A 22,137-nucleotide genomic window follows, 5' to 3' on the forward strand; every position below is an offset into this window, starting at 1 on the left:
GCCCTGAAGTATTTACGTAAATTCATTTCAATGAAACAAAGTTCATGTGAGCTTAGAGTAGGCGAAGTTCCTCTTTAATTTTCTTTGCACAGTTCTCCAATATATTTAGATGTTTACAAAATGACAATACAATGAACAATGAGTCACAATTCCAGTTCTTTAGAGAGACTAGGCTTTCTTTCTTATTCACAAATACAGTATACACATTTAACTGCTGTAGTTAATACTTTGTACGTTGACTCATCCCAAACAAGGACAAAACAGGGGAAAACAAAAAAAGTGAAAGGCATGTCACTGTTTGCATCCTTGAACCTGGAAACATAAATATATTTGAGTTCACAAGCAATGTGCAGTGACAACCTCATTAATCATTTTCAGCTTTATAGACTACAACATTTCTGGCTACTTTTTACTGCATTGTCTGCTCCTGTTACTGATAGTGTCTTACATTGTTATGGTACCGTAAAACATGTGAATCCATTTTAAACCTTATGTTACAACCATTTACTATTACTACCTAACTTGACTATTTTAATATTTTACTGCCGAAATTATGCTTTTGTACCCAATCATCATTACAATTAGTTAATTAAGTTAGCTCATTTCCAGCAAGCAATAGCACCCAATCACACCTTTTTCGGAACATGTTACCTGCATGAGCACCTGGAGGTCCGCTAAGGTCTGCTGAGCTAACAGTCTCAAGCTGGGCTGAACACTCGAAGTAAAACCGCGAATATGGGCCTGGAGGTCCGTATCCAGCAGAGCAGCACCCAGGCTAGGCTGCGCTACATCTTCCAGCAGTATCGACTGCAGAAGACGCAGGCAGTGGAGGCACACTTCCCAGGATCTGTCTGTTGCATAGAAAAATATAATGAAATGAAAGCAACGCGGTGTGGGAGATAATATTCCATATACACATGTTGAACACTCCTTTAATTTCGATGAGAATACTCTATATCGGAAAGTCGCTGCGCAGAATTAATATGTTCTCCCCATGCTTTTGTGGGTTTTGTCCAGCTTCCTCTCAGGTTCCAAAAACATGGATGTTAGGTTAATTGAGAATCTAAATTGTCCATATGTGTGAATGTGTCTGCACGAATGGTTGTTTGCTTATATGTGCCTTCCGATTGACTGACAACCAGACCAAAATGTGTTGTGCTCCTCGGCTAAAGTCGGCTGGGATAGACTCCAGTTGAGGACAAGCAGTATAGGAAATGGATGGATGGATGGAGAACAATACTGTTAACAGGAAAGGAGCCATTCGTTCAGTTCAAATTTAGGTGACAGCGTCATCTGGTGGCTTTACATGTTATATGAAAAACCATATCTAGTGAGGAAATGTCTCAAAAAAGTATGAACGTGATTATAGCTGCGTAAGTTGTAAACTTAAATTGAACAATTTTATTCAGCCTATGTGACATTATAGTGTAGTGCATTTGGTGCACATGCATAGATTTTCTTTCCTGTGACTATTTTACCTTCAAGCAGAGTCCGAATAAGAGGCAGCAGTGCTGGGTTCTCAATCATGTACTTCAGACCCTTCACACTGATACTGGCATTATAAAGACCCATTAGCATCAATCTGTGACAAAACACAACATGCCTTCTTAAATGCTGAATCAAGCATTCAACTTGTTAAAACATTTCTTCAGATTTGTATTTATGTACATTAACTCATCAATAAACTATAAAGTATATGTACACTAAGTTAGGCAATTTTCATGAACTCTGATGGCAGGTCACAGATTCATATACAAAATGTGAAAATAATTGCACTCATGTTATCTGTTTCTTAGCAGGAATTAAAGTTGCATTTTTGTCACGAGAGAAGTCGGAAAGGTTGCCAAGTTGGCAAACTGACTGCTTTTGTAAACAACTAGCTCCTCCTTTTTTGCAGCCATTTTGTTAGCTAACTTATGTAATTGTCATGAACTCTGATGGCAAGTCACAGATTCATATACACAACGTGAAAATAATTGCACTCACGTTGTCTGTTTCTTAGCAGGAATTAAAGTTGCCTGCTCCTTTTTTGTCACGAGAGAAGTCGGAAAGGTTGCCAAGTTGGCAAACTGACTGTTTTTGTAAACAACTAGCTCCTCCTTTTTTGCAGCCATTTTGTTAGAGCAAGTAGTGCATGTCAGCGAGGGGGTCACAAAATACCCCACCAACCACGGATCGTCCTAAGCAATATACTCTGAATTAAATCGATAAAATGCCCAGGACTAACTTATAGCAAGTTTTGTTGCTGAATAGAAATTAGTTGGCATTCGATCTGGATCATTTCTATCGGTTTTATTATATTACACTGTGGCAGGCTTCATACGTACACTTTCAGTTTTGGGAATACACCAGGCTTCATCAGTTCCAACAACTTTATCAGCGTGTCCAACAGACTGTGTGCTGAGCTAGAGAGGAAGTCCCGCCCACAGGTTACAGCCGCTATGTCTGATTGACAGGAAGCAAAGAGCAGCTACAGTACGTTTAGTTCCATGAATTGAGCTTTTAAAAGAACAACAACTTGTATATTACTGCTTCTTACTAGTAATGGTTCCAGTTAGTGCCAAAACAAATTGGTACTCTTGGGTGTTGTAGTCCTCATATCGACTCTTCACATCTTCATCCAGAGTACTTACAAAACTCCTCAGAGTCTGCGTGGCCACCGCGAGAAAGGCCGGCAGGGTTCCCTACTCCACAAGTATTGAACACACAGTGGAAATAATATATGGTAGGTACTTTATTCAGTGCAGTGAACCCTTGCACATTTGCGGCTGTATTAGCAAATTTGCCCATTCAATTCTTTTTTTTTGTAGGGAGCCTATCCTCTATTGTTCACAAAAAATTCACTTGTATGCCGTTTTTATGCTGACCCTATATCAATAAATGTATTTATGTGGCGCCATCTTGTGGAATCTTGGTGTTTTTGTTATTCGGTTTAATTCATTGATGGTGTGTTTTCATCTGCGTTTGAGATAACAGTCAAAGTGAACCCGATAGTTGGTAGTTGCTTCTCACCTGATGCAACTAGTAAAAGCTTGAAGCACTGAATTTACTCCACTAAGTTTAATTTTTGAAATAAATTGTACTTTTCAGACAAGTTTTAATGCAACATACTTTTTACTTGAGCATTTCTGTTAAGAAGAAATTGTACTTTTATTCAATTACATTGAGCTACATTCCGCTCTCTACTTTTATTTTTATCTGTTATTGCTTGCATGATGTACGTATTTGTTTGGTTTGTCAGGGAGACTTAAGGCTTCTTTTTACTCGAGCGGACGGCAACCGCGCTGACGTCACTGCGGCTATCCCGCACAAAGTTTGCCTTTATACTCGAACGCAACCCACGTGCGCTGTTTTGAAAGTGTGCTGCAGTTCTCCCCGAAGTCGGCGGTGTCGCTACGGCTAGGACGCCACAGGGTGGAGTTTCCTCTGCATTTTGTGGCCATTTCCGGTAGCCGTTTTTTTACTTTCCTTTCCGTAACAAGGAACAAAGCAACAACAATGGCGACTGTGGAACAGAGTCTGCTAGAACAAATGGACCTAGATGTCCAGATGATACGTTTAATTATGCTGCAAAATCGATCGAGAAGGCGGCGGCGTAGGTAACCGCGAGGAACGCTGATTACATCATTACAGCATGTGACCAAACGGACCAATCACGATAGATGATGTCCGCGGTATTCTACGCGCAGCAACAATTTTTGCCGTGTGCGCGTCAAGCTACGCAGAGGGGCCGCATGGCATATCTCGTGGTCATTGTATAGTACTACAACTCACAACCTGGTTTTGCCAAGTGAAGGCTTCTGATTGATCGTGTGAAAGCTTTTAATTAATTATTATCCCATTTCAAACTGTTGACTCCCTGACGAAGGCTTGCCTGCCAAAACTTGTCTGAATTTTCCAAGATGACCAAGCCATTACCAAAAAAGCTTAAGTTTTCTAAATGGAGTGCCTTGGAATTTTCTGACTTTTGCTAGGTAATACTATTGGTAAGTTTCATGTAAAACTGGTTTGTTTGTGTTAAATAATTGAACTTACTGAATACAGTCTTTTATGTACCATGAGTTCCTAATGGTGTATATGCCAGATGTATGGTGTTGATGCTTTGCTGATTATTTTTTGACTGTTGTTAAAGACCACAGTAAATAAATCAGTCCAAACAGAATACCAGCGCTTTGACGCATGGGATCTATAGGCATTTACAAACGCCTTTTAGTGGATGTCAGTTACTTTTGGTTTTTTGCTATTTGCGGCAGGGTTTTGTCTCCATTCCCTGTGAATAGCGGGGGTTCACTGTACTACATCACAGTAATATACAAATAGAAGTCTCACATCAGCCAGCCATTGTTTAACCATGTCCTCCCTCGTAGAACAGTTCCACAGAAGGCTGCAGACTGCAGAACCAAGACTGAAGCAGAAGTCAGCCTGTTGTTGCAACTCAGCTCCACTCTGCCAGAGCTGCTCACGCAACAGCAATTTCTCCTACACACATAAAATAGACACAAAACACTCTCTGACCAAATCACACATTTCTCACATTAACTGATTTGATAACATACTGTATACAGTAAGTAGAGGTCCACACACCCTGTTGATGAATGTTTTTCGATCGGGAAAAAGTTTAATCCACCCTGCCACCCCTAGTAAAATGAGGCGAGTAAATAATGTTAAGTGGCTAGTAACTCTGGGAAACCAGTAGCCACAACTAAAATTTCATGTCAACCCTTGCATGTGGGACTACGGTTACGCAAAAAAAACCCTACTAAATTTCCATGAACATTTGTGGAGGGGGCATAGGCCATGTAAGAACACAATGTTGGCATGTAAAGTATAAAGAAGGCAGGGGTGGGAAACCGCTCACCGACTGATTACTCAATTATAATTACGAGGACCAGATTTGATTAGATTGATTATTGATACATCTTTAACTGATGCTTCTTTTTCCCCATGCTTAAATTTTCCTTACTAACTACATTAAAATAGTATTTGCGATGGCCCATACTGTAATTTCATGGTTACAATGAATAACTTCACAGATAAATGACACGATTAAAAATATATATATATATTTTCCCTATACTTTGTAGTAGTATTTGTAATAACACATTTTGTACTTCCAGGATTGAAATAAATGATATGATTCAAATAATTTACTTCAAAAAGCCAACAGTGGTGTTTCAATTGGGTGTACTGAAACCATTAGAAAAAACATCATAAAAATGTATGTAATTAGGTTCATGGTTATTAATATTTAAATTAGGCTCTATCAGTCTGATTACACACAAATCAAGTCACACGTCACTCACATAAATAACAAGGGATCACGCAACTCAGTTTCATGCATGTGTGTTCACTTCACAGAAAACTCTGGTGCCGTGTGATATAAATAGATCAAATAAAGTCAATTATATTTACCGGTCTTGATAACAATAATAATGAAATAGGTTAGGTCTTTTATGCGTGCAAGTCATACAATTTAGTGAGCTACATTTTGCAGTATATAGAACTGCACGGCATGCAGAGAGCTTGTAAAAACAAACCATCTATGATACAATTACACCACTGTACATTAAAACCACTATAAATATATATATATATATATATATATAAATAATTGAGCATTGTCATCTTTGGAAAGGCAGAATAGTTGTTCCCATTTTGGATCTCATTAAGCTGAACTTGTTATTGCTGTTAAAACTGTAACAAATTATTAGTCCAGATCCAGTCCTCTAGGTCTCACCTCTCGCTCCCTTTGACATTCAATTTGTAACACATCCAGTCTGGACTGAAGATGAAGACACTCCTGCTGCAAATGCTCCTGTTCCTGTGTAAGGTGCTCTTTCACTATTCACAGACACATGGAAGAATGATAATAGTAATTTTAATTCACATCAACATTGATTTATAAATCAGTCTTTCCGCATTCACACAATAAATTAAGATCAAGGAAACTGTTTTATGTGGGTTTTGGAGATAAAAAGCTCTTTGTCATACGGTGTATAAAAGCAAAAACATCTGTTCTCATCAGTTTATCAACCTGTCACGGGTGTGTGTTCCGGTTGTTGTCTTCGCCCTGTCTCATACACACCTGGTCCTGAGAGCATCTTCACCACCTGTGCCTCGTTCACCCTAATTACCCCTTGCATTTAACCTCATGTCTCATTCTTTCTAGTCGCCAGTTCGTTGTACCTTGTCGTCACGTTCCAGCATTCCTTGTTTCCACGTCACAGACTCACAGTAAGACTAGACCTTGTTCCGATTATCATCCTCGCCTTTTTGCCTCACGTTTTTGGATACTGTTGCCTTTTTTGGATTGCCTGCCTGTGTACTGACCAATGCCCGTATATTAAACCTCTCTTTTTAAAACTGTCCATTTGTTTTGGAGTGGTGCATTTTTGCGTCCTATTCTCTGTTCCGTTCATGACACAACCTTTATTGAGCTAAGGCATCAATGTTACATTAGAAAAATGTCATGGCACACTACCAAACAGAAATCTCACCCAAAAAAATAATACTGAAACAATGACGATGTCTCAATGTACACATAAATTGTGAGTGTCATATCTATCCATCCATTTTCAACACCGCTTATCCTGGTTAGGGTCGCGGGACACTGGAGCCTATCCCAGATGACTCCGGGCGAAAGGCGTACTACACCCTGAACTGGTCGCCAGTCAGTCGCAGGGCACATATAGACACGGACAACCATTCGCACTCACATTCACACCGTCACTGAGTGGGAACTGAACCCACGCTGCCTGCACCAAAGTCAGGCGAGTGTACCACTACACCATCAGTGACTGTGTCACATCTGGGTCTATTTAATTCAAGATAAAGCTGATATACTCACAGGGAGTCAAGACCTGTTGTATGAACAGCAGCAGCTTGTACCTTCTACCATATAATGGAAGAGCATTTAATTGTTCTGTCTGTCACTATACATCAATGGCATGGATGAACAAAGATATATTTGTAATTAATAAATTACTTTCAGACAAATTAAGTTCTGCAGTGATGCGGTGTTTGTATCGGTCCGCTGGGGTGAAGAAGGAGCTAAGCCAGAAGGCAAAGCTCTCAATTTACTGGTAGATCTACGTTCCTACACAAACCTACGGTCACGAGCTGTGGGTCGTGACCGAAAGAACAAGATCACGGTTTCAAGCGGCCGAAATGAGTTTCCTCCGCAGGGTGTCCGGGCTCTCCCTTAGAGATAGGGTGAGAAGCTCGGTCATCCAGGAGGGGCTCAGAGTAGAGCCGCTGCTGCTCTACATTGAAAGGAGCCAGATGAGGTGGGTTGGGCATCTGATTAGGATGCCTCCTGGACGCCTCCCTGGTGAAGTATTCCGGGGACGTCCCACCGGGAGGAGACCCCAGGGACGACCCAGGACACGCTGGAGAGACTACATCTCGCGACTGGCCTGGGAACGCCTCGGGATCCCCCCCGGAAGACCTCGAGGAAGTGGCTGGGGAGAGGGAAGTCAAGGCCTCCCTGCTAAAGCTACTGTCCCCGCGACCCGACCTTGGATAAGTGTAAGAAAATGGATGGACAAATTAAGTGAAATTGGATATAAAGTGCCATAGCACCTTGGTTGGGAATAATTCTTCTACACCACCTCTCGAGTTCAGGGACACATGGATGAATGGAGCGTAACTGAATTGACTTAGGGCAGGGGTGTCAAACTAATTTTTTGTCGCGGGCCACATTGCAGTTACGGTTCCAGTCGGAGGGCTGTTATGGCTGCAAATCCATATGATTGCCTCATATTATTACATAGACAAATTAATGGGTAATTACTTTTTAAATCAGAAGCCAGTAAAAACTGTTTACAAATATCTCAATATTTGTAAAAGTGAAGCCAATTTGCAATTTTGGTATTTTAGCAAGAAACACAAAGTCGATGCACACTCCATTGCGCCACATAAAAGGACGTGGTGGGCCAGATCTGGCCCCCGTGCCACCAGTTTGACACCTGTGATTTAGGGTAAAACCTGACAATCACAAGGCTCATCTCTTTTCAGTAATCTGTTGTTTCGTCCTTGCGAGGATAAGCGGTACAGAAAATGGATGCATAATTGAAAAAGTATACAGTATAGGTGCATTACAGCTTACCTGTTTGCGTTACTCTAGTTTTATGTAGCATGTCAATCAAATCACTGTTCACAACTCTGGGCAGGAACTCCCTTAACTGCATGACCTCTGTGGTCAACTTTTCCAGGTCTGACTTCCTCACTCGAACAAAACCATCCTGATGAGAAGATAGACAGACATTGGGGGAAGTCATAAAAACTTGTCAAACATAAATACGTTCACTGGACAAGACGTTTGGTACACTTATAATAGTCTTTTTAACTAAACCTGGGAATTTACAAGTGTTCCGGTGCTCTAGCCAAACAGGGTAACATATACTGTAGAGGTACAGTACATTACCACCAACATTCTCCTCAGCCAGCTCAAGCATACTGAATTTATCAGCACTTAATAATAATAATAAAAAATAAATAAAATAATGCTGACTTCTTCAATCACACATGGCCTGATCCATGACATAGTTACCATTTCCAGGTCCACAATTTAAGATAGCCTACCAAATGCAGAAGCACCAGCAAAAACCAACAATACCAACAAGTCACTGCATATGGTTAAAATTCCAGGAGAGTATTTTCAGACAAAACGCCAAATGTAGTTGACATTTGATTTACCTTAGCTCCATCACATAGGGGAAGCTGTGGCCCGCCATATGACGAAGACATGCTATGCTATGCTAGGTTCACGTTCTCTCCTATACAGTATTCTGTCGTTATTACTAACTTAAACATGCCTGTAAAGTAAAGGCAGGACAACATGAGCAAATACTTGTTTATTATTTAAAAACAAATTAATACACGGCCAAAAATTATCGTACCTTACCACAACGGATACATAATTAAAGATTCGCATTAACTTGAATTTAAACATAACGCCCTCACTCCCGGGATTTCCCTCCAACTGACTTTCACGGACTATCGGTAACCCGGACTGCAAAAGAATCCACTCCGGGTTTTGCTCATTTCCAGCTGCGTCGAGAAGCTTATCTCGACTTCCTTTGTGTTTGAATTAATGTGAAACGTGTGTAGACGGCTCCGTGTGACCAGGAAACACCTCGAAGAGTTTTCAGACTTCACTCATGTCTCGAGAACGAGACTTTTCCAGCAAAGATGAGGCGTTCACGAGCATGTTCCCTATCCACCGCGCTTGTCGTGATGGTGATGTTGGAGCTTTGCTGTCACTGTACCAGCATCACACTCATCTCACAGCCGAGGACTCCTGCTACGGTTGGACCCCCATTCACTGGGCTGCTCACTGTGGACAGGTGCGGATTAGCTTCAAAGTCCATAGAACCACAGTCATGTGTTTGTGTGGGTTTTTTTTTTTTAATACACGCAGTTAGGCATGATACTACGAGTAAAAGTATTGTGTTCACATTTACTGTCGGCTTTTTTGTTTTTCCACTACTGTTATGTGTTTATAGTTTACGGGAAAACAGTAGTGATATAACATGATTGGTACTAAGTGGAGAGTTTATTTTAACGTCGAACGCGACTGGTAATACAACAGTGTACAATAAAGTTGTCCGGTGGAAAACGTAAAAAAAAAAAAAGTCTGTAAATCCTTGATTGGTTGCGAAGGTGCCCGGCAGAACCAATAGTAACTTTAGGCGCCAAAACAGGAAGGGTGCGCCACGTTTTTTGAGTTTGTTTTTATTGAACAGGTGCACAAGAAACATACAAACGATACATACATAATTATACATACAAACATACAAGCTTTTGTCAAAGTCAAATTACAAATATGACTGGTGGATGACTGGTTAGAGCGTCAGCCTCACAGTTCTGAGGACCCGGGTTCAATCCCCGGCCCCGCCTGTGTGGAGTTTGCATGTTCTCCCCGTGCCTGTGTTTTCTCCGGGTACTCCGGTTTCCTCCCACATCCCAAAAACATGCATGAATTGGAGACTCTAAATTGCCCGTAGGCATGACTGTGAGTGCGAATGGTTGTTTGTTCCTATGTGCCCTGTGATTGGCTGGCAACCAGTTCAGGGTGTACCCCGCCCGATGACAGCTGGGATAGGCTCCAGCACGCCCGCGACCCTAGTGAGGAGAAGTGGCTCAGAAAATGGATGGATGGATGGAAGGTTAGGTCCTTTCCAAAATAAACAAAATAAATGTAATAGAAAAAGTACATTTTATTTTAAATTAATTTGGTATATTCCTCAATTTCTATTTTTCACAAGCTGAATTTGCAGTGGGTTCTCCCCGTCCCTGTGTGGGTTTTCTCCAGGTACCCTGGTTTCCTCCCACATCCCAAAAACATGCATGGTAGGTTAATTGAAGACTCTAAATTGCCAGTTGCTGTGAATGTGAGTGTCAATGGTTGTTTATATGTGCCCTGCAATTGGCTGGCGACCAGTTGAGGGTGTAGCCCGAATCTCGCCCAGAGATAGCTGGGATAGGCTCGAGCACGCCCGCGGCCCTAGTGAGGATAAACGGTATAGAAAATGGATGTATTGATATACACAACTAATGGATGGATAAGTTCTTAAATCAGAAGACAAAATTAGTTCAACTATTGTTGAAAACCTAATTATTTTCCTTGCTCTGTGTCCCCATGAATTTACCCCCCCAATGCTAACAAAAACATTTTGCAGCTGTTTCATTTGAATGTTTTCCTGATTACATGCAGTTGGAGTGTGTCATACGCCTGGTGGAGATGGGTTGCGACGTGAATACGGTGTCCAGTCGCTTGAACCAGACCCCAACACACACAGCTGCGATTGGCGGGCATCCCCGCTGTGTTTTGTGGCTATCGCAGGCTGGTGCAGATGTCAACCGGCAGGTCAGCAGTGTGAATGTGACTACTACTACGTTCTATGGAAAGCCATTCGAGCATTCATTCAATATCACGTTAAGATCCCTGTACTAGTACATGCTTCTTCTTCACTAGTAAGACAATTCAGTTCAGTAATAGAATAACTGTCTTACTAGCAACCTTTTTTCCACTATTATATTAAATTTCTGCACACTAGTAGAACAAGTACAAGTTACTGTTGGGAATAAATTAATACAATTTAATGTAAAAAAACATTTAGGTCAATGTACTGTAGGTCATTGCTTCTGATAGTGTTTAGGTCAGCAGAGAAGACATTGCTTATGGAAAGCGATTTGGGCAGTTTTTCGAGATCCTTGAAATATGGCTGAAGTCCAAGAAGTATTACGCTATTTCAATCCCTGAACCCGTTGGTGGAGGGATGCCGTCAAGCTGAAGAAGGAGACCTATCAGGCCTTTTTGGACTGTGGGACTCCTGAGGCAGCTGATGGGTACCGGCTGGCCAAGCGGAATGCGGCTTTGGGGGTCGCTGAGGCAAAAACCCTGGCGTGGGAGGAGTTTGGTGAGGCCATGGAGAATGACTTCTGGACGGCTTTGAGGAAATTCTGGTCCACCATCCGGCATCTCAGGAGGGGGAAGCAGTGCACCATCAACACTGTGTATAGTGGGGATGGGGCGCTGCTGTCCTCGACTCGTTGTGAATTGGTGGGGAGAATACTTCGAAGACCTCCTCAATTGCACCGACACGTCTTCCCATGAGGTAGCAGAGTCTGGGGTCTCTGAGGCGGGCTCTCCTATCTCTGGGTTTGAGGTCACTGAGGTAGTTAAAAAGCTCCTCGGTGGCAAGGCCCCGGGGGTGGATGAGATTCGCCCGGAGTTCCTCAAGGCTCTCGATGTTGTGGGGCTGTCCTGGTTAACACGCCTCTGCAACATCGCGTGGACAGTGCCTCTGGATTGGCAGACTGGGATGGTGGTCCCCTTTTTAAGAAGGGGGACCGGAGGGTGTGTGCCAACTACAGGGGGATCACGCTCCTCAGCCTCCCTGTTAAGGTCTATTCAGGGGTGCTGGAGAGGAGGGTCTGTCGGGAAGTCGAATCTCAGATTCAGGAGGAGCAATGTGGTTTTTGTCCTGGCCGTGGAACAGTGAACCAGCTCTTCACCCTCAGCAGGGTCCTCGATGGTGCATGGGAGTTCACCCAACAAGTCTACATGTGTTTTGTGGACTTGGAGAAGGCGTTTGACTGTGTCCTTCGTGGAGTCCTGTGGGGGGTGTTTCGGGAGTATGGGGTTCCGAACCACCTGATACGAACTGGTCGGTCCCTGTACGACCGGTGTCAGAGTTTGGTCCACATTGCCGGCAGTCAGTCGGACTAGTTTCCAGTGAGGGTTGGACTCCGCCAAGGCTGCCCTTCGTCACTGATTCTGTTCATAACTTTTATGGACAGAATTTCTAGCCACAGCCGAGGTGTAGAGGGGGTCCGGTTTGGTGGCCTCAGTATTGCATCTCTGCTTTTTGCAGATGATGTGGTTCTGTTGGCTTTATCAGGCTGTGATCTCACTGGAGCAGTTCACAGCTGTGTGTGAAGAGGCTGGGATGAGATTCAGCACCTCTAAATCTGAGACCATGGTCCTTAGTCCGAAAAGGGTGGAGTGCCCTCTCCAGGTCGGGGATGAGATCCTTCCCCAAGTGGGGGACTTCAAATATCTTGGGGTCTTGTTTACGAGTGGGGGAAGAATGGAACGGGAGATCGACAGGCGGATCGCTGCAGCATCTGCAGACTTTGTATCGGTCCGTTGTGGTGAAGAAGGAGCTAAGCCGAAAGGCGAAGCTCTCGATTCATACCCTCACCTATGGTCACAAGCTCTGGGTCGTGACCGAAAGAACAAGATCCCGGATACAAGCAACCGAAATGAGTTTCCTCCACAGGGTGTCCGGGCTCTCACTTAGAGATAAGGTGAAAAGCTCGGTCATCCGGGAGGGGCTCAGAGTAGAGCCGCTGCTCCTCCGCATTGAGAGGAGCCAGATGAGGTGGCTCGGCATCTATTTAGGATGCCTCCTGGACACCTCCCTGGTGAGGTGTTCCGGGCACGTCCCACCAGGAGGAGACCCCTGGTACGACCCAGGATATACTGGCGAGACTACGTCTCTTGGCTTGCCTGGGAATGCCTCGGGATCCCCTCAGATGAGCGAGAGGAAGTGGCTGGGGAGAAGGAAGTCTGGGCTTCCCTGCTGAGGCTGCTGCCCCCGCGACCCAACCTCAGATAAGCGGAAGACAATGGAGAGAGATAGATAGATGCATACATACATGCATGCATGCATGATGGCCGACTGGTTAGAGAGTCTGCCTCACAGTGCTGAGGACCAGGGTTCAATCCCCGGCCCCACCTGTGTGGAGTTTGCATGTTCTCCCCGTGCCTGCGTGGGTTTTCTTCGGGCACTCCGGTTTCCTCCCACATCCCAAAAACATGCATGAATTGGAGACTCTAAATTGCCCGTAAGTGTGAATGGTTGTTTGTTTGTATGTGCCCTGCGATTGGCTGGCAACCAGTTCAGGGTGTACCCCGCCTCCTGCCCGATGATAGCTGGGATAGGCTCCACCATGCCCGCGACCCAAGTGAGGAGAAGCGGCTCAGAAAATGGATGGATGGATATTCATCTTAAGGTCCATGTACTAACAAATATACTCTTTGTCCTCCCTAGTAAGATAACGTCAGCATACGAGGACAGCTACAGGAAAACCTGCACTAATTGATAACTGCATTCTACTTTAACTACCAGTGTGACATTATATAATTATACTAGTTAACATGTAGCGCTTCACTAGTAAAACACAGATTAACTAGTGCACAGTTCTGACTCGTTTTACTAGTGCAGAAATGTCATACAGTAGTGGAAAAAACCTGATTAAGACAGTCATTCTGCTTGTGCGCCCTTGTCATTCTACAAGTGTGCAGAAATGTCATGCATTGATGGAAAGAACATTACCAGCATTACCAGCTGTTCTACTCGTCATTCTAGTAGTGCTCTAACCATTACTAATAATAGTGAGGACAAAGAGCTTACTCGTACATGGACTTTAAGCTGGATATCAAATAAATGCTTAAACAGGTTGCCTCATTACTACTATGGCTACTTCTAATACAAATGTAAGTATTTCACTGTGTCAAAATATTTATTGTCCCATATTTTGGTTATTTAGACCTCCATAGAGTGACTCTCTAACAAGGACTCAGTATAAAAGTGTCAATTTCATTTAAACAAAAAACACCTGAGGTTTTGTCATACGAGTGTCCAGAAAAGGCCCGACAGCTACTTCTGTTTGACCCAGTTCTTTATCCGCTTTGTCCAAATTTGGCTAAGACTGCCCCCTTTCTTTTGATTGGTTGCCTCCGTTTACAAGACCCTGTCGTGAGAGCACACGTTTGTTATGTTGACAGTGCTGGCTCGGGAGCGGAGAGGTAGGTGGAGATCTTCGCTAGTGACGTAGATAAGCTCGAGGAGTTGAACGACCTGACTTCAGGCCTCTCGGCAGAAAAGCGTCTGTGACTCAGGACCGCTTGGATGATTTTATTTCATATTTCACATTTACCGAGGCACCATTGACCCACTATAACATCCCAAATACAAGAAAAGGTTGGTCTGTTAAAATATGTGACCTTTAATGTTGAGACATAGCGGTATCAACATCAATGCTACTGTAAGTTAAAACCTTTTGTGACTACAGAGACACGCATGCCACAAGAACAGAAAATCAATGATGTAGCATGTTCTTGCTCTTATATCAACTGTGTTTTTTTTCTTTTTTCTTCTCTAGCACTTCAGCTCAACAACCACATCTCTCAGTATTCACATGCAATTTCTGAAGGGAATTCAGATTGTATCTATAGTTTGCCCCCCTGTGTTTTCAGGACTTTGTAGGTGAGGCCCCCATCCACAAGGCTGCCAGGGCAGCTTCCATGGAGTGCATCCAAGTGCTGCTGATAGCGGGCGCTAAACTACAGTAAGTATCCCGTTGAGAACTCAGGACTACCGCAGATAAACTTTTCATAGACTGTGGAACCTTAAAGGTTCCACAATCTATTCTGGGACGCTTTTCGGCCTCTCTAAGGTTTTAATTGAGAATTAGAGTTTCCATAGGAAATAATGCAAATGCAGGGGTAAAGTGGGCGGAAAAAGTATATGAACTCTTTGGAGTTTTTCAAATTTCTGCATCAATTGGCCATAAAATGTAGTCTGATCTTCAGCTAAATCAAAAGAACAAACAGTCTGCTTAAATTTATGACAAACAATTACTAGTTGTCATATATTTATTTTTAAATAACGTAAACATTCACAGGACAGGGAGGATAAAGTAAATAAACCATTGGATTTAATAGCTAGTTAGTTGACCCTCCTTCGGCAGCAATAACCTCAACAAACTTTAACCGTTTCCTGTAGTTGCAGAGCAGACGATCAGGATGAACTTTGAAAAACTGTTGCAGTTCATTAAGATTCGTGGATTGTCTGGTGTCAAGTTATTTTGAGGTGATGCCAATCGGGTTGAGGTCAGGGCTTTATATATAAACTTTTATAAAGATGGAAAGGGTTACAAAAGTATTTTAAAGGTCTTGATGTTCATAAGCAGGGTTAGACAAAATGTTTATAAATGGAGAAAGTTTAGCACTATTGCTTCTCTTCCAAGAAGTGGCCATGCTGTAAAGATGACTGCAAGAGGACAGCACAGGATGCTCAATGAGTTTATAAAAAAAAAAAAAAACTACAGAAATCACTGGCACATGCCAACATCTGTTGAAAAATGTATCATATGTAAAACATTAAACAAGAATGGGATTCATGGGAAAACACCAAGGAGGAAGCTGTTGCTGTCTTAAAAAAAAAGAGAAAAAAAAAACATTGCTGCACGTATGAAGTTTGCTCAAGAGGATTTGGATGTTCCACAGCACGACTGGCAAAATATTCTGTACAGACGAAACCAAAGTTGAATTGTTTGGCAGGAACACAATGCCAGGTGTGGAGAAAAAAAAAAAGGCACACCACACCAACCTAAAAACCTTATCCAATCTGTGAAGCATGGTAGAGGGAGCATCATGGTATAGCCAAAACACAATGGGTGTTGCAAGAGGACAATGATCTAAAACACAGAAGCAATTTAACAACACAATGGCTTCAGAAGAAGAAAATACACGTTCTGGAGTGGCCCAGTCAAAGTCCTGACCTCAACCTGATTGAGATGACCTCAAGAGAGTTTTTCACACCAGACATCCCACAAATCTTGAAGTGCAACAGTTTTGTAAAGAGGAATGGTCCAAAATTCATCCTGATTGTTGTGCACATCTGATCAGCAACTAAAGGAAATGTTTGATTGAGGTCATTGCTGCCAAAGGAAGGTTAACCAGTTATTAAATCCAAGGGTTTGCTTACTTTGTCCTCCCTGTCCTGTGAATCTTTACATTATGCTCTATGAAGATATGAAAACAGAATTGTTTGTGGGGTATTGGTTTCGGCAGACTCTGCTTATCCTTGTGATTTAAATAAAGCTCAGATGACCTTTTATGACCAATTTTTGCAGAAATGTAATAAATTCCAGAGGGTTCGCATACTTTTTGTCATTGTACCTTGACTTAAGAGTTTGAGTTCTGTGACCACTTTATTCATATCAAATCAATTTTCCCCATTGAAATTAAATTAATCCGCTACACCCCTTAGAGATTTTTTTTGCTACGTTTTTAAGGAACAATAATTGCACTTTATAGTAAAGTCTAAATTCAAAATCATAAAGCATAAGAATGTGAAACTGGATTTATAAAGTATAATAAAGCCCAAAGTCTGTCTCTCGCTGTCACCCACCCCTATACACAATGTAGCGTCTGTGTGTTGACGTACACCTTTAAAAGGTGTAGCCTAGTGAGTGAGTTGGGATCTCTGTTTCTAGCTTCTCTAGGCCATTTACATAATGGTTAAATTTACCATGCGGCTTGCAAGTGGTTTCATTTTATATTTGTTTGTTTGAATGTATAGCACGTTAATAAAAAGACTGAAAGGGTATGGCGCGACCCTTGCTTTCCTATTTTTTTATTTATTTTTTTTTACTTCATTTGGGCGCGTTATATCTATATAGCTCACTCGTAATAAATATATATATTTTTTTAACCAAACGACAACTGATAACTTGAAAAAGCCAAGTTGAGGCACTTGTAAGTCAAGGTACCACTGTAGGTCCTCTAGTCTATCCACACTTGCTGGAAAAAAACTTCAGAGTTGGGGAAGCAGGGTTTTTTTCCCAGGGCAACTCTGTACTTTGCTTGTTTCATGCATCCTTCACAAAGACAAATTTGCACCATTACATGTAGATATGCTGATTTAAGGGAAAATCTGGTGGTAATTTTTCCCAGAGCTGTGTGTGAAACTACTGTTAACTCTTTTACACAGTCAAGAATTACCATGAATGTGTGGCATGCATTGCTTTCTACTCGCTTGTCTTCATCATTGTGCAGTTTAAGGAACACCAGCGGGCAGACTGCAGCTGACCTCGCGCGCACTCACGGATTCCACGACTGCCTCCATCTCATCTCCAACTTGCAGGAGCACCTGCTGCAATTCAGTGGGCTCCAGAGCAACGAGGGAAAGAACGGGATCGCTCCTGGTCTGCTCTGTAGAAAGAGGCTGCAGTCTGCTTTTGAAAATGGTCAAATGAAGAAGGCAAGGAGAGGTAACATTGACTCCTTTTACATTCATTAGCAGGGTCGCTGGACCATTAATTGCCCTCTAAATGTGGATGGTACCTGTTGCTTTGCAGATACGTTTCTGCAGATGCAGCATTCTGCACTTAATAGCATGGATTCCATCTGTGGAAGTGAGTTGACCACAAGCCAATGCATGTCTTAGTGTGTGATGCAGACTAGGTCAGTGCTTGCACATTTTACATTCGATAAATATCATGGCACACCACCAAACGAAATGTCACCAAAAAGTAAATAGTGGACACACGCATACCTGTGAGGTGGGAGGGATTATCGCGACAAAAAGGAGAAATGCTCCCTAACACAGATTTATGAACAATATTTGAGGGAAATGGCCTTTTGCGCATGTAGAATAAGTTTTAGATCTTTGAGTCCACCTCATGAAAAACAGGAGCAAAAACGAGTTTATATTTTTGTTCAGTGTACGTGTGCGTACATGCGCGCGCGCACGCACACACACACACACAATGTACAACGGCTGAAAAGTAATTTCGGTGTGGGTGATTTAATTAAAAAGTTAAGTACAGTAAGTTAGCACCCATTATTTCTGTCATGTTATAATGTTGTTTGACTGATTAGAATACACGATCGTACTAGAGCAGTGATTTCAAACCTTTATGGAGCCAAGGAACATATTTTACAATTGAAAAAGGGCACAGCACACCAACAAACAAAAATGTCACAAAAAGTGGAGACATTAATTACTGTTTTTACTTCCTGCCATCTAATAGAAGGCCATTCATTTGTTCAGTCTGTCACTATGCCTCACTGGCATAAATAGAGGAACAAAGTTATAATAGTAATTTTTTGAGCAATGAAGAACAAGTATATACAGTAAATGAACAAGTCATTTAAATAGACACATTCCTCCATCTTGTGATCGGAGATCAGTTTTTTTTAAACATGCTGATCGGCCCCAAAAATCCTGATCGTGTAAAGCCTACTTTCCACTTACGTATTATGGCCCCAACCGTGCTCACCGGAACATTGAGAAGCTTGGATATGCGCCTGTAACCAATGCCATCGTTATGTTTTGCGATGGTCTTGATACAGCTCTTTGCTCTTACCCATCATGAGATGTGTCTTGACTCACACTTTGGCAATGAGACCATTTTGTAGGCCATCAATTAGGACTGAACCAGCTGGTATTCATTTGCACTGACAAGGGGCTGGATTGCCGTTTGATTATTGATAGATTTCAGGTGTTGTCTTGGCGTTCCATGCCTTTTTGCACCTCCCTTTCTTTTTCTTTTTCCCTCGGTCATTTCACATTTTTACACACAACTTAATTTCTGAGTTTATTTGCTCTACATTCTTTGTATGTATGGATTACTTGGGTTGTTCCCAACATCTGGTGAAATCTTCAGGTCAATAGCACCTTTGGAAGTAAATTTAGTGAGAAAAATGTGAATTCAGCCGCTGTACTTATGTATATGTGTATATAATAGTTTTTTTTGGTTTGTTTGTTTTTCAATGCAGTTATCATGGGTATTAATTATCCACGGATTTTTGTTATTTGCGGTCCGGCTCGGTCCGTATTCCTCCACTGTTTTCAACGGTGCCTTGAAATATGGGCTTAATTCATTCTGTGACCATGCTGGTGTCTCAAAACACTCATAATCTTTCCCCACTGGGGTGAATGGAAATGCCATCCCTTTTAGCCTCCCAAAAAAACAACAAAAAGGTTTGTAATGTGTTTTTTTAAGGAAAATAGTACCATATAATATTGTAATTAGAAACATGCAGTAATGACATAAATATGTAAAGAAATTAAATCACATTTATCACATAGCGCTGCTCCTTCTGGTGTGCTCTTTGGCCACCTGGGGGCAGTATAATAGACATACGGCCATACTGTACATCATATATGCCAAGCTCTGGCCCGGGGGCCAAATTTAGCCCACGATGTAATTATATTTGGCCCGCAAGACCATATTAAATGTGTATTAGACCTGGCCCGCCAGTATATAGCACATGCGCCACTAATATTACAAATCCCAGAATGCTTTGCTAGTGTGTTGGCCCATCAGTCTAGACCGGCAAGCCCCACTTTCCTTTCTGTTGCAGTCGTTAGCAACTATGCTACCAGTCTCCTCGAGCAAATTTACACTTCCCCTTCCCAAAAATGGCCAAACAAAAGATGGGAAACGGTTAACTTCCAAGACAGGAGGGAGGCAGATTGTCTGTTCACTAAAGTAAAAGACAGACCTGTTTGTCGTGTGCAGAGCAACGTGGCTGTAACAAAGAATATAACATAATTGAATTAATGTTTTTTTTAATGCCCTTTATCAACTCCTAGGCAGGGACTGTTAATAGTTTGAAGTTTGGCTTTTAATTGAAGGACATTCTTATTTTTGGGGGTTGTTTTGTTGTTGGCCTTTGAAAAAAGATTTACATAAAAAAGAGGTAGTTGGAGATAGATAAATAAAAGATGGAGAGACAGAAGAATTCATGTTATCAATTTAAATACAAAATAACAAATACCACTGATGTCTTTTATCGCAAATTTTGATTTCTCGTGTTTATAATATTAAAGTTTATTCCAGATTCAGTGTTTAAGCAAAATTTAAGTTTGTTGTCATATGATAAACTTTAAAGCTACATTTCTGGAGAGAAGGGAAACATGCATATCACAGTGATTTTTCATTAAATATTGAGTTTGGCCCATGACGTTGTCCCAATTTTTTATTTTGGCCCACCGTGAATTTGACAGCCCTGCTGTACATGAAGATGGTCTCATCTCAGTAAGACACAGTGACATTAGGTGTTCTTTGCAGAGGATAAAGTATACCAGTGAATTTTGTCATATTCTGTTAACGTGTTGCTCTTGTATTAGTGTTCAAATATCTGTTGCTTAAAGGCTTATAACACTGAAACACTGATGCTATTCGTTTGGCCATGTATGGGGTTTCCCATTATTATTATTTGTTCGCATTAAGATAGCAGACTTTAATAAGAGGAAATAAGGATACTCGACCAGGCTGTGACTTATGATTTTGTTGTTGTTTAACTGAAGCCGAAGTTGGAAGAGGAGCATGTGTTATTGTTTGTTTATCTGGTGTTTGAAATAAAAGTAAATAAATAGTCCTTAGTCAAGTGACTCGTATCTCATGATCCACTATAATGATGATCTTCTATCAATTAACTCAGCAATTGACTAAGTGAAAAAAAAAGCTAATCTGTTGTATGAATTACCACAGTGACATCACGGATACTATAATTATAATTTAGGTCACATTCTTCACATTCAAACCTCCTCTCCCCCCCCCTAGCAGATGTTGCCGCTGACAGCGTTCATCCACCTTCTCCTGTTGACCACGATGATGACCCGATGAAAACCATTCCCACATGGCTGTCTTGGCAGCGAGGAGATTCGCCACCCAGTCAGCCCAACTCAGCTGACATGTGCGGCTCACTGCATATGACAGAAAGTCCCAACGGCTGTGTGTCCCATCGGCCGGCGTTGCAGAGCCTGTTGGGAGCGGATTGCGGCGAATTCCTGCATTATGGACATTATCATGGCTTTGGGGACACAGCAGAGGAGCTGTCTGACAGAGGCCACATTGCTCACAAGTCCTTTCAAAATGTGGACGGTGCCATGCATTGGTGCCAGGACTCATAAGCCTAAAGCCTTGTGTTTTTGTTTTTTTCCCTTCAAAGATTAAATCTCATCTCCCAAAATTGTCACACAAAATTGGTTCATGATAGGGATATCACTTTTTTTGGGACACATTTTGGGAATGTGCTCTGCATCTGACTCCTGTTTGTATAAAACAGTGTTTCCCAACCTTTGTACAAAGGTTAATAGCTTACATTAGAAAAATTCTACAGTGTACCACCAAACAAAAACGTCACAAAAAATGTGTTTAAGGCTGATATTGTCACAATTGTGTGAAATCTTTTTTGTATGAGTGACAGGTTAATCATGCCTTCAGCCATCGAACTGAATTGTTCTGTCACTAAACATCGCTGGCAAAGATAAATTACCAAAATGCCTCATTTGTACTGAATAATTTTCAGACCAAATGAAGTGAATTTTCTGCAGCACACATAATCTCTCATGGCACCGTGGTTGGGAATCACTGCTATAAGATACCGAGCAGAAATTGCCTCCTTTTCTATTAAACATTCTGCAATTTTGTAAAAGAGTCGTGCACTGCAACAAATCACTTTGTCAGGGTTAGTTTTGTAATATGTACTGGCTGCATCCTGATGTTACTTGAAGTACACTCACCAGCTACTTCATTTGGCGCTGCAAGCAGAAGGGGTATGTGATGGGATTGGTGCTACTGTATTTAAATTCCTCTCATGTTTGATGTTGGACTGAGAAAACTATTGTTCGTCTGACCCCAGCAGGACACGCATTGTATTCTTTGGTTATGTTTTGTGATACGCAGAGTTAAGTATTTAGCTTTTTACGTGCTTCCCTCAACATTCTCACCATCTCAATCAAAACTTTAAATAAAAAATCTTTGAAAGTTTTTCCAATGAATCTCATCAGATTGTACAGGTCTATCCAAGTAATTACTGATTGT

General features: G+C 41.9%; 2 protein-coding genes across 7 annotated transcripts; one reads left to right on the forward strand and one right to left on the reverse strand.

Annotated features, from left to right (window-relative positions):
• Positions 1-57: 57 nt before the first annotated feature.
• Positions 58-18,694, reverse strand: hsf2bp (heat shock transcription factor 2 binding protein). 4 transcript variants are annotated; one of them, XM_061784635.1, is made up of 10 exons: positions 8,901-9,032; positions 8,698-8,816; positions 8,108-8,243; positions 5,738-5,841; positions 4,330-4,479; positions 2,540-2,684; positions 2,328-2,445; positions 1,479-1,582; positions 652-851; positions 58-312 (listed from the first exon to the last, which is right to left on the reverse strand). In XM_061784635.1, exons 2-10 carry the CDS (start codon positions 8,746-8,748, stop codon positions 292-294), a joined length of 1,029 nt encoding a protein of 342 aa, XP_061640619.1. In that variant the 5' UTR covers positions 8,749-8,816; positions 8,901-9,032; the 3' UTR covers positions 58-291. The 4 variants fall into 4 exon arrangements, with proteins under 4 accessions (XP_061640619.1, XP_061640626.1, XP_061640649.1 ...); XM_061784642.1 differs by lacking the exons at positions 8,698-8,816; positions 8,901-9,032 and adding an exon at positions 18,558-18,694; XM_061784665.1 differs by lacking the exons at positions 8,698-8,816; positions 8,901-9,032 and adding an exon at positions 9,137-9,264.
• Positions 9,036-22,091, forward strand: ankrd10a (ankyrin repeat domain 10a). 3 transcript variants are annotated; one of them, XM_061784605.1, is made up of 6 exons: positions 9,036-9,347; positions 10,718-10,870; positions 14,771-14,862; positions 17,357-17,571; positions 17,659-17,715; positions 20,875-22,091. In XM_061784605.1, exons 1-6 carry the CDS (start codon positions 9,162-9,164, stop codon positions 21,222-21,224), a joined length of 1,053 nt encoding a protein of 350 aa, XP_061640589.1. In that variant the 5' UTR covers positions 9,036-9,161; the 3' UTR covers positions 21,225-22,091. The 3 variants fall into 3 exon arrangements, with proteins under 3 accessions (XP_061640589.1, XP_061640597.1, XP_061640605.1); XM_061784613.1 differs by having other exon boundaries at positions 20,878-22,091; XM_061784621.1 differs by lacking the exon at positions 17,659-17,715 and having other exon boundaries at positions 20,878-22,091.
• The last annotated feature ends 46 nt before the right edge of the window (positions 22,092-22,137 follow it).

The sequence above is a fragment of the Phyllopteryx taeniolatus genome, chromosome 1 (assembly GCF_024500385.1).
Source record: "Phyllopteryx taeniolatus isolate TA_2022b chromosome 1, UOR_Ptae_1.2, whole genome shotgun sequence".
Lineage (NCBI taxonomy): Eukaryota > Metazoa > Chordata > Actinopteri > Syngnathiformes > Syngnathidae > Phyllopteryx > Phyllopteryx taeniolatus.

What these genes read in the sequence shown, in the direction of transcription:
- hsf2bp (XM_061784635.1), bottom strand. Translation starts at nt 8,748, where the DNA reads ATGTCTTCGTCATATGGCGGGCCACAGCTTCCCCTATGTGATGGAGCT. An exon ending in AATGTCAAAGGGAGCGAGAG is followed by an intron (nt 4,480 to 5,737) that starts GTGAGACCTAGA and finishes TTATGTGTGTAG; the next exon opens with GAGAAATTGCTGTTGCGTGA. An exon ending in ACTAACTGGAACCATTACTA is followed by an intron (nt 2,446 to 2,539) that starts GTAAGAAGCAGT and finishes CCTGTCAATCAG; the next exon opens with ACATAGCGGCTGTAACCTGT.
- ankrd10a (XM_061784605.1), top strand. Translation starts at nt 9,162, where the DNA reads ATGTCTCGAGAACGAGACTTTTCCAGCAAAGATGAGGCGTTCACGAGC. An exon ending in ATAGCGGGCGCTAAACTACA is followed by an intron (nt 14,863 to 17,356) that starts GTAAGTATCCCG and finishes ATCATTGTGCAG; the next exon opens with TTTAAGGAACACCAGCGGGC. An exon ending in AATGAAGAAGGCAAGGAGAG is followed by an intron (nt 17,572 to 17,658) that starts GTAACATTGACT and finishes GTTGCTTTGCAG; the next exon opens with ATACGTTTCTGCAGATGCAG.